The following is a 12,119-nucleotide window of genomic DNA, read 5'->3' on the forward strand; positions in this document are numbered from 1 at the left end:
AAAGGGACATCATGTATATTTGGCCCTGACATTCTCTTATTGAGTGAACCCTTGTTTTTCCAAAAATCAGTCCCTATAGGGTACATTCAATTCCATAGACAACTTTTAAGTTTTACAAGTCAATTTTTTACCAGTTTTTGTTATAAAAAATTTTCCAGTGAGGTTGCTATTAAGGAAATAAAACTCTGAATTTTACTGGAATTGTTATTAATTATTGACAAAACATTGGCAAATATAAATATTATAATATTGCACGATACTAGTATTTCTAAACATGACATTCATGAAATAAGAAATTTATTAAATATTCAGTGCCTAACTGAACTGTTTGACTTAAGTTATATTTTTAAGTGGAAATACAAATATGTTAATACTACAATAAAATCATATGTGTAAAAACTAATGTAAATTGTTTTGTGCCATGTCCGTTAAAGATAATTATGTTCTTCAAAGATCCATTTCAATGATTTGTCTAACAGCACAAAAAATTTGAAATTAAAAAAAAAGTCACAACTGGTTCCTTTCTTAATTAAACTAGTTCACACGCCCTCCTCTTCCTCCTCTACTTGTTCTTCCGCACCAAAATCGTCGTCCACGCCGATGCTTTCGTATTGCTGGTATTCGGAAATTAAGTCTGCCATATTAGATTCAGCCTCTGTAAACTCCATTTCATCCATTCCTTCTCCCGTGTACCAGTGCAAAAACGCTCGACGCCGGAACATTACCGTAAACTGATCGCCTATACGCTTGAAAAGTTCCTGTATGGCAGTGCTGTTGCCGATAAAGGTGGCGGACATTTTGACGTCTCGTGGCGGAATGTCACACACTGCAGTTTTAAGATTATTTGGAATCCATTCTACGAAATTTCCAGAAAATTTGTTTTGGGTGAGCATCATTTGCTCCTCGACCTCCTTCATGGACATCTGGCCCCGGAAGAAGGCCCCCACTGTAAGGTAGCGACCGTGGCGGGGATCGCAGGCGGTCATCATGTTTCGACCGTCAAATATTTCCTGGATCAGTTGGGGTACAGTGAGTGCTCTGAATTGCTGTGAACTTCGTGAAGTAAGGGGAGCAAATCCTGGCATGAAAAAGTGTAAACGTGGAAAAGGGACCATGTTCACAGCTAATTTTCTAAGATCGGCGTTTAGTTGTCCCGGAAACCGCAAGCATGTCGTAACTCCGGACATTGTGCGAGATACGAGATGGTTGAGATCACCATAGGACGGGTTAGGAAGCTTCAGATTCCGGAAGCAGATGTCGTAGAGAGCCTCGTTGTCGATACAGAAGGTCTCGTCTGTGTTTTCAAGGAGCTGGTGGACTGAGAGTACAGCATTATACGGCTCAACAACCACCTCTGAAACCTGCAATTTAAATATGTATTATAGAACTGCATGTACACATATATTGATAAACAATGAACTTTAAAGCATTAATAAATAATCTCGATTCATTAAGCCAGAGAATACATATACAGTATCTCTGAAAAATTTGACCGAAAAATAATATTATCGAGCATGATGATTACTATATAAAGTACGTATCCAAAGTACTACATATGACAATGCATACATGGTATATTAAATCGACTTGTGTATGCACATTTAAGGAATATACGGCATACAAATCTTAATTGTATAAAGATATGGAAATGAGCAGGATTAGTTTTAAAAATGTTACATCTTGTCAACTTTACTTGTACTGTGTACTTTATACACACAAACTGATAGCAAGGTTTAAAAAATAGATACTAGTACACGATTACTGATCAATGAAAGAGCGTAGGAAACATATGACGAATTTGACGATAACTCAATCGAACACGTTGGGATGAGTAATGTATTGACAGATTATCTTAAACTTCAACAATCATTTTCAGATCAAATAACAACACTGTCGATTACAAATATCAGATTATCTATGAAAATCAAAATCTGATTAAAAAAAATCTATAGTAATCATCTACGTACAATATAGATTGCTTTTTAGAGAATAAATTTTGATTAGATCAGTCGATTAGTAGACGACTAAGGTGTGCTGGAAGACAGGTCCTTTCCCAGAACTTCACAACAAACATTAAGTTTTTTTTTTAAGTGTGATCATAATTATTCAAAGAAAAGGGTCCGCAAAATATAAACTAAAACAAACTATGACCCGCAAAATATTGCAAATTACTATCAAACCAAAGTAAAGCAAAGCAAATCGCAAATATATCACAAAACGAACTGCAAATGTTTAGAACAACGAACCTTAGGAGAGGGAACTACAGAAAATGTATTCATAATTCGATCAGGGAATTCTTCTCGAATTTTCCCCGTAACTAAGGTCCCCAGACCAGACCCAGTCCCCCCGCCGATAGAGTGCGCCAGTTGAAACCCCTGCAAACAGTCGCAATTTTCCGCTTCTTGTCGTATTATATCCATAATCTGGTCAACCAATTCCGCTCCCTCCGTGTAATGACCTTTGGCCCAGTTGTTTCCAGCCCCATTCTGACCAAATACAAAATTATCCGGCCGGAAGAGGGTACCATTTGGGCCACTTCGAACCGCGTCCATGGTGCCAGGTTCCAGGTCCACCAGCACGGCTCGAGGGACATATTTCCCATGGGCAGCCTCGTTATAATAAACATCTATCCTCTCCAGCTGTTTAGGGGAATCCCCTACATATACACATTTGTTGTCAATCCCATGCTCCTCAGAAATAAGCTCCCAGAATTTGGCGCCAATTTGGTTCCCACACTGACCCACCTGTATGTGAACTATCTCCCTCATGGCGGACTTAGACTGATTGAATAAACTCGGGAATCTAGAAAAACCAGCAACAGGTTGCTTTACTTACATCAATATACATCAATAAAATACACAATACATTGAGTTATACCAGGTGTCACTTATTTAGTAAAGGACGGTGTTTCAGTCAATTATGATAATATTTTTTGCAGCTGGTGCACAAGTTCTGCACCTCGTGGCATTGATTTATACAAATGTAGCATAAGATTACAACCTTTTTCTCTATGTTCTCTCTTTTTTAGAGGAAGTATGCTGTTACGGATACGCGTCCAAAATGGTAAAAATTAAAATATACAGCAAAACAACGCACACGAAATCGATTGCTTTGCAGATTTATTAAGGACACGCAAAAAAATCTTTTTTCGAAGATGCAGTGTGATTGGAGGAAAGATGTCCCCTTCATCCAAGATGGAGAGGTGTTAGCTCTCTTTCAAAGTAAAACTATAGCGTTAGAGATTGAAGTTAATCCCTAATAGATATTTTGTCAAAATGTTGAAGTGAGGGATACGCTTTTCTTTAATGTTATACTGAAAGGGGGATTTGAAGATGTGCCCAATCCCCCCTTCTGTCTGACGGTCATTTCTTCAATCACTGAGTGAGATATTTGAATGCACTTGGTTCGTTTTTGTTCTCTTTTAATTCTCTCTAAGTCTAATGAATTAACAGTATTCTACACACGTTGGCCGGAATTCGTCGTCATTGGGTATCCTGCTGCAATGTCCGCACCTCTACCGCGGAAATATCAACATCCGTATTTTGATTAAATTATTACTGAATCTATATGCACGTGTATTTGTTGTTTGCATGTATGTATATTTCTTTTACATAGGATTGTAGTTAATGCATGGAATGTGGTTTTGTCTAATGGCCTGTGTTTCAGGATAGGGGGAAATTGTCATAGAATATTTGTAAAAGTATTAAAGGGGAGGTGAACTTTGTTAGTTCTTGACAGAGAGCGCTTTTTTGAAGAGCTAGGGAATTGAAAAAAATATATAAAAACGAATTTTTATTCACCCAACCCCACTTTTTGATTTGAAGATTTAAAAGATTCAACGAACTTTAATAATTGTGTACAACCTTATGTCGAGGGAGGCAAACATCTTTTCATATAAACAACTCCGAGCCGTGTCATTTACTTACTTTTGGTGAGGGATGGACGGAATAAGAACACATGATGCGATCAGGAAATTCCTCCTTGATCTTACTGAGGAGGAGGGTCCCCATTCCGGACCCTGTTCCCCCGCCGAGGGAGTGGGTCAGCTGGAACCCCTGGAGACAATCACAGTTTTCTGCTTCTTTCCAGATGACATCCATCACTTGGTCCACAAGTTCGGCCCCTTCAGTGTAATGACCTTTTGCCCAAACATTACCAGCCCCGTTTTGTCCAAAAACGAAATTGTCGGGTCTGAAAATTTTTCCAAAGGGTCCACCGCGAATGGCATCCATAGTTCCAGGTTCGAGATCCACCATACACGCCCTTGGGACATAGGATCCACCTTGGCCCTCTGTGAAAAACACGTTGATCCGCTCAAGTTGGACATCATTGTCACCTTGGTATTTGCCTTCGGTGTTAATGCCATGTTCGTAGGAAATTTCCTCCCAAAATTTTGAACCGATTTGGTTTCCACACTGTCCCACTTGAACATGAATTATTTCTCGCATTCTGGGGCTCTGTTTTCACTATGCTGTTCGTCGTGAAAATGATAGAAGGAGGATATAGTGTAAGTGGATGAGTACAATGTCTAATTTTGTATTAATAGCCGTGTCCTCATGTTTGACTATACAGATAACAGTGAACGCAACCGGAATATATAGATATGATTTGTAATATATATTATGTATGTGAAAATGACACGTGTACAAATCTTTGCACAATAATTCTTCATTATTTATTTATAGCATACTTTTTTTTCAATTTTATTCCAAAATCAAATTACGAAAAAGAAAGAAAGAAAATAATTTTAAGTTTTAAAAAAAGGGTATGATCCGGATTTATATAATCTGCCAATTCAGGTTTTGTTGTTTAAGATGAATTCAAAAGTGAAAGTAGAATGAAAGACGTGACTTTCTTTTCCCCACAAGATCCAACCAACAGACTTTAAAATTTAACATCTGATCATGTAATGGTGGGTTTTGAAATGTTAATTGATAGAAATCTATTGAAAAAAGAACAATTTTAAAAGCTAAGATCAGGGACCTATATATATATTATAGATCATTTTTAGCAAAAATTAGGTTAAGTGCACATAATTTAGAAATTGAAAAAGGTAGATATGTTGAAATTAATAAAAATGATAGGTTGTGTAAAGTTTGTCAAAACCTTGATATTGAGGATGAAAAACATTTCATTTTGCTCTGTCCAAAATATGAAGCGCAGAGAAAAATATTCAAAACAAAATTATCTACTTTCCCTAATTTCAACCAAACAATCCATAATAATGACAATTTGTTAAAATCATTGATGAAAACCAGGTGTAAAAGGGTTCTTAAAATATTATCTTCATTTTTATGTCAAATATCTGATATTAGAAAAAATGTTCTAGCTATAAATGAGTAACTACATTGTTATGAATCACCTAGTATCTGATGAGTACATTATTTGCTACACCAATTGTTTGTATTCTAGTTGTGTTCTACTGTATTATTATACTTATTATTGTGTTCTATATGGGCCTTTACCAATTACTGTAATTGTGTTGTGCCAATAAAATATTTGTATTTGTATTTGTATTTGTATATATAGGTCCCTGCTAAGATAAAAGCATTACACAAATTTTGTAAATATCTTACAATGTTTCTAAATCACACTGGTGTTATATAGCAAACCGATATTTCTGTATCTTTGTAGATGCAGTTCTTTGCCCAGTTTGTCAGCAGACATATGCTTAAGGAAGGACATTTCGGTGTGACTTTTAGGAGTGTTGTTGCAACAGATTACAAACAAATTCACAAGAAGGTAGGACACAAATTCATACATGTGTACAACGAGATACTTGTAGATACTCAGAGAGAGCAATGCAGACATATATGTTGTAAATACTGTTTTGGTTCTCAATAGTACATATATATTTTCCTATATAGATGTAGACCCAACCTGGAGGTTTGTCTTATACAGTAAACCAACTTGATTTAATCATGTGCCAGATATACATGTATCTAATTGCAAGTTTCATGACCTTCCTTTACTCACGAAAATTTCTTGGTGTCAACCAGTTTTTAATTTAGTATTTATGTAGTATGTTTCCGCATCATACAGTTTAATAGCATTTTTTTTAGATGGATTTCAAATTTTGGGAATCACGAATAAACATGATAAAAGTTTGTTGCTTAGGCCATCATTAAAAATATCTTTGTTTCCCCTAACCCGACCCTAGAATCTGAAGTTGGGTAGGTAGGTAGGTAAAATTTTTTTTTTTTTTTTGACAGAAGCTTTGAAAATACATTCTGAATTTCTGATAAGAACAGGTTTTGATGAAATTGTATTTTATATTTTTATAAAAGTTGATAATCATTAAAAAAAATATTTGAATAATCTTCTTTAAAAAAAACTTTTCAGTCGGCAGGTTTTAATTGGGTCGGTCTCGTTAGGGGAAACAAAGGTATTTTTTATTTTGGCCTTAAGATAATAGTTTACTATCTACATCTATACAGTACAAGCTGATGCAAGGTTATACTGATTTTTGAACATTCTAAAATATTTTATAAAATGCAGTGTAGAATTATTATTTGTCTTTAGTTAAATCAGATTACTGCAGACAGGAAACAGAACTTGAAACTTTTGGAAGAAAATGGCTACCAGCCCGACTCTGACAGAAACCAGGAAACAGTGTTGGATTGGGACAAGACTAAACTGGAGTTCTTCATCAGAAAGCTGACTGCTGTCTCCAGAAGGATCTACATATGTCCCTCACTGCTTTTGTATGTGAATGGATCATACCATCCTGCTGGGGGGCCGTGGGACCAAGACGCTAGGGGGGCCATAAAAGACTTCTCCCGAAACATCCTCAGAGAGAAGTTAGGAAAGAAGATTGATGAAGTGTATGGAAATGAACCATTTGTAGAAGAAGTTCACCAAAGGTTTTATAGGGTTCACAAATACAAGGAGAGTATGGAGAAACTGGAGTTGATTAAACAGTATCAGTTGCAATCCAATGTAAGAATTGCTAAGAGAGTAGTCACCCTTACTAAAGAAAAACTAACTGCTGAACTGAAACAATTTGACAAAAGCTTAAAAGAGAAACTTTGCATCACAGAGGAAGATGCTGAAGACAAGGAGGAGGATAATGAGAAGGAATTGCTTGTGCTGTTATGTAAAAAACACAGTTTACTTCACAACATAGAAAATACAAGGGAGATTATTCATATCTTGTTCAAGTTTGGATTTAAGTATCATGAAATTGCCTTAGCAGATCCCCGGATTTTTCGAATAAAATATATTAACACATTTGTACAAGTTTTATCGGAAATGTGCGAAAACACAAATTTGGATTACGAAAAAATAGGGACTTCAGTGGAAAAAACTAGACCACGATATGTAGGTAGTATGTTGTTGGCCAGTTCTCTAGAAGTCTCCAAGAAACATGTTCAAGAAATAAGACAACCTTTGAGAACAATTAGAACCCAACATTTTTCACGGAATTCTGAAAAAGTTGTTGAAAATGTGACATTCCTTAAGGAAGCTGGATTTGATCCATATGTAATTCTCAACTGTCTTGTAATCACGAACTTTGACAACAGTTCTTTGCAGAAAGCATATGTTGATGCAGTGAAGGACTTTGATTCTTGTTCTTTGAATATCGATAGTTCTACTGCAATGAGAATGAGCTTGCTCTGCCACATGTATCTGGAATTATCAAAAGAGCCAGATAAACCTGTGGATTTGGATGAGATTGGATCTGAGGATATATCAAAAGGTGAGCTGGATCTACATCCAGATGAGGATGATTTGGAGGACCTGGATTCAGGACACTTATATGTACAATACAGTCAGTAAGACTGTACAATACTTGCTGCCCACTTTCTCATTTTATTACTGGGTGCAATTTATCTGGAACTTTTTGCACATTTGTTGAAATGTTTAATGTTAATAATTTATTAATAATGTAAAAAGAAATGAATCTATATTATTATAATGCATAGAAAAATTGATTGTGCTAAATCATAATTTTATCAAATAATCCATGATCCACATTTAAATAAATTTTGCTTTGCTAAACTGAGCACATATAATAATAACCTTCATGTATATCTTTCATGTAAGTACTTTTTTAATATATATTTTGATAAATGTTTTGACTGTGATAAATCTTTATTATTTTGGTTACCTTTGTGTATATCCAAAGTCAATTTCAGTAGGTCTTTTGAAACAGGTATACAGTAATAACAACATTGTGATTTTGCTACATTTATGTAGACTGTGGTCTCTATGGTGATCAAAGGTCAAAAAGTATACATGTGTATGTTATGTCCAATTTGAACTGCAGCACCAATAAATTTATTGAGCAAAATTTTCATCAGATTTTCATTTAAACAGGTGGGTTTTTAACAATCTTAGTGGTAAAGTTTTGAAATCTGGTCAGTTACACTTGAATATAAGTGTACTTCTTATGTTGAACTAAATTCTCACAAATAATAGTATGGTAGCACTCATGAACCGAGATATGCAGCTCTATGAATTGATGTCTGTCTTAAGGATATCCGCTCCTCAGCCAGGAAGGATAACTCTTAAATTATTATTTAATTCAAAAAGTCTCAAAATGAAGCTTGAAATTGAAATTTTCAACAATTTATATTTCATGCATCTCAATATGATTCAAGGTGATTTGAAGTTTTGGAGACTGACTTTTAAAACGTAGGCACATAAGAGTACAAAATTAAATACATTTTTAGAGAAATCAAATTTATTTTAATCTAGCCTTAGATACCAATGCATATTAGCATGCTGTGAAATTAAAAGTGGTCGGTGATGTCTTGCAATGATGGCAAAGGCTTTTTACACGGTGTATTATATAACAATTGAAGTAAATAGGAGAATTAAAATACCATGTAAGTATTAAAAACATGCATTTTTCTCTGAATGCCTGGATACCTATAGTTTTTAATTCCAAAATATATTTGGTGATCAATTAGAAAATGCATATTTGGTGCTTTTATTGGCACTTCTTGAAAATATTTGAGATTTGACAATTTTTCCTATGTAAGATGATAAACTATAGTGATGAACTTTGTGCATTTATAACTCAGTACAATATACATGAATGTAGAAAAATACCTCTTTTGGACAGGTGACATTTCCAGGTGTAAAAACGTACAGTTACTGTTAAACCTTATTTTCTTGAATTCGATGGGACAGAAAAACTTCGAGATATTTAAGGGTTCAAGATACTGAGGGTTATAAATACAAAGAGAAACAAGAGGCCCAAGGGCCTTGAATCGCTCTTCTGATAAACTGTACAACCTATCACTTCTATTTGAAGCCTCTAAGTATCCTGTATATTTAGATAAACCCTTAAAATTCCAATTCACATTCTGAGAACCCAAGATGATTCTAAGCCAACTAGTACCTGAGAGTTGGTCAGGTGACCTACTTATCACTTGTCATTCTCTGAGGACCCATCAACTAAGTTTGATGATTCTAAGCCAATTAATACCTAAAATATCTTTTAAAATTATAACCATAAAATTTTATAAGTAGGTCAAAGTGACCTACTTTTCAGTTGTCGTACTCCAAGGACCCAAGATGCATCAACTGACAAAGTTTGATGATTCTAAGCCAATTAGTACCCGAAATATTTAATTAAAGCCATTAATTTTCAAAAGTAGGTCACGGTGACCTACTTTTCAGTCGACCTACTCCAAAGACCCGAGATGCATCAACTGACAAAGTTTGATGATTCTAAGCTAATTAGTACGCGAAATATTTAATTAAAGCCATAAATTTTCAAAAAGTAGGTTACGATGACCTACTTTTCAGTCGACCTTCTCCGAAGACCCGAGATGCATCAACTGACAAAGTTTGATGATTCTAAGCTAATTAGTACCCGAAATATTTAATTAAAGCCATAAATTTTCAAAAGTAGGTCACGGTGACCTACTTTTCAGTTGACGATTTTTAAGGACCCAAGATGCATCAACTTACAAAGTTTTATGACCATAGGCTTTAAAATGTCCAAATTATGCCTCTAAAATGCTTTGAAATCGAATGCCTGCAAAGTTCAAAAAGTAGGTCACTGTCACCTACTTTTTAATAAATATGTTTTATGGCCCCAATGCATCATCTTACAAGATTAAATGATTCTAAACCTCTCGATATTCGAATTAATGACCTTTATTGTTTTGAAAAAGATTAGCCATAAAATTCAAAAAGTAGATCAAGATGACCTAATTTTTAGTTGACGTACTTTGAGGACCCAAGATGCATCAACTGACAAAGTTTGATGATCATAGGCCTTAAATTGTTCAAAATATGCCTCTAAATCATTTTGAAAAAGAATGGCCGCAAAATTTAAAAAGTAGGTCACCGTGACCTACTCTTGAGTCAACATAATATGAGGTCCTTAGATGCATCAACTGACAAGATTTGATGATCCTAGTCCTTATAGTATGCAAAATATCAACATTTTAATAAAATGTAATTTTTGGTCAACTTTGAAGTGACCTTGAGACCACGCCCTTTGCCCCAGGGTAAATCCCCATGCAAATTTTAATCTACAACATATCCTCATCCTTTTGTGTAAGTTTGGTGATAATCTGCCCAGTGGTTCTTGAAAAGAAGATTTTTTAGCAACCAGTACTTTTGTTTCTATTTTCCTAATTATCTCCCCTTGTTAAAGGGTCACAACCCTAGTTTTAGTATATAAAGGAGCCCTTTGGCCAAGGATACCCTGTGACAAATTTGACAATAATTGGCCAAGGGGTTCTTGAGTTATGGCCCATATTTTAAAAAGTTTATGCACACCGCACAAATGGCCATAGCATTAGCTCTTTGGGCCTTTGGCTCAGAAGAGCTAAAAAAGGTGTTGGGACTTCCAAATGACTTTGACTTATCCCTAGTATTTGAGATATCAATGTTCGAAATACTGAAGTTCAACTGTCACTGAACTCTTCAGACTCTCAAAGCCCTATGCAGAGCTATAGTCTTTGTAAAAATGCTAGCTAGCATGGGCTGTAAACTACAATCTTTAATTTATAGAAATGCTAGCCAGCTTGGGGTGTAAACTAAAATCTTTAATTTATAGAAATGCTAGCCAGCTTGGGGTGTAAACTGCAATCTTTGATTTATAGAAATGCTAGCCAGCTTGGGGTGTAAACTACAATCTTTAATTTATAGAAATGCTAGCTAGTATGGGCTGTAAACTACAATCTTTAATTTATAGAAATGCTAGCTAGCATGGGCTGTAAACTACAATCTTTAATTTATAGGAATGCTAGCTAGCATGGGCTGTAAACTACAATCTTTAATTTATAGAAATGCTAGCCAGCTTGGGGTGTAAACTGCAATCTTTAATTTATAGAAATGCTAGCTAACATGGGCTGTAAACTACAATCTTTACTTTATAGAAATGCTAGCTAGCTTGGGCTGTAAACTACAATCTTTAATTCATAGAAATGCTAGATAGCATGGGCTGTAAACTAAAATCTTTAATTTATAGAAATGCTAGCTAGCATGGGCTGTAAACTAAAATCTTTAATTTATAGAAATACTAGCTAGCTTGGGCTGTAGACTACAATCTTTAATTTATAGAAATACTAGCTAGCATGGACTGTAAATTACAATCTTTAATTTCTAGAAATGCTAGCTAGCTTGGGGTGTAAACTGCAATCTTTGATTTATAGAAATGCTAGCTAGCATGGGCTGTAAACTTGTACAATCTTTAATTTATAGAAATGCTAGCTAGCATGAGCTGTAAACTACAATCTTTAATTTATAGAAATGCTAGCTAGCATGGGCTGTAAACTACAATCTTTAATCTATAGAAATACTGCTTGGGCTGTAAACAAAAGGGGAAAGCATACATGTTTACTGTTGAACAAATTCGAGATGGTAATCTTAGTTATCAGAAATGTATATCTAAAATTTCTGAATGCATTCAAAATTTAGTGTAGATTCTAAATAAATTATTTAGCAAAATCATGACTCAATGCTATTAATTTTGTTACATATATACATATTTATTATTATACATGTATTCATTTTTCTGGTGACATGAGTATGAACATTTTAAAAAAGATTGGTGCTTATAATTAAAGCAACAAAATCATATGGTCAAGTTCAGCAAGTGTAAATGCAGTATTTTGAAATCTATGCTGGTCAATAAATAAACAACAAAACAA

General features: G+C 34.8%; 2 protein-coding genes across 3 annotated transcripts; one reads left to right on the forward strand and one right to left on the reverse strand.

Moving 5' to 3' along the window:
- Nucleotides 1–418: 418 nt before the first annotated feature.
- On the reverse strand, nucleotides 419–4,561 carry LOC133186597 (tubulin beta chain-like). Of its 2 annotated transcripts, none has more exons than XM_061321824.1 (2): nucleotides 2,247–2,875; nucleotides 419–1,361 (listed from the first exon to the last, which is right to left on the reverse strand). In XM_061321824.1, exons 1-2 carry the CDS (start codon nucleotides 2,766–2,768, stop codon nucleotides 540–542), a joined length of 1,344 nt encoding a protein of 447 aa, XP_061177808.1. In that variant the 5' UTR covers nucleotides 2,769–2,875; the 3' UTR covers nucleotides 419–539. The 2 variants fall into 2 exon arrangements, with proteins under 2 accessions (XP_061177808.1, XP_061177807.1); XM_061321823.1 differs by lacking the exon at nucleotides 2,247–2,875 and adding an exon at nucleotides 3,927–4,561 and having other exon boundaries at nucleotides 440–1,361.
- Nucleotides 4,562–4,832: 271 nt separating this feature from the next.
- LOC133187087 (uncharacterized) lies at nucleotides 4,833–8,001 on the forward strand. The gene is made up of 3 exons (XM_061322452.1): nucleotides 4,833–4,912; nucleotides 5,635–5,742; nucleotides 6,523–8,001. Exons 1-3 carry the CDS (start codon nucleotides 4,910–4,912, stop codon nucleotides 7,777–7,779), a joined length of 1,368 nt encoding a protein of 455 aa, XP_061178436.1. The 5' UTR covers nucleotides 4,833–4,909; the 3' UTR covers nucleotides 7,780–8,001.
- Nucleotides 8,002–12,119: the final 4,118 nt, after the last annotated feature.

This window comes from Saccostrea echinata, unplaced genomic scaffold, assembly GCF_033153115.1.
Source record: "Saccostrea echinata isolate AGI-Se365-2 ecotype Australia unplaced genomic scaffold, CSIRO_AGI_Sech_v1 ptg000014l, whole genome shotgun sequence".
Lineage (NCBI taxonomy): Eukaryota > Metazoa > Mollusca > Bivalvia > Ostreida > Ostreidae > Saccostrea > Saccostrea echinata.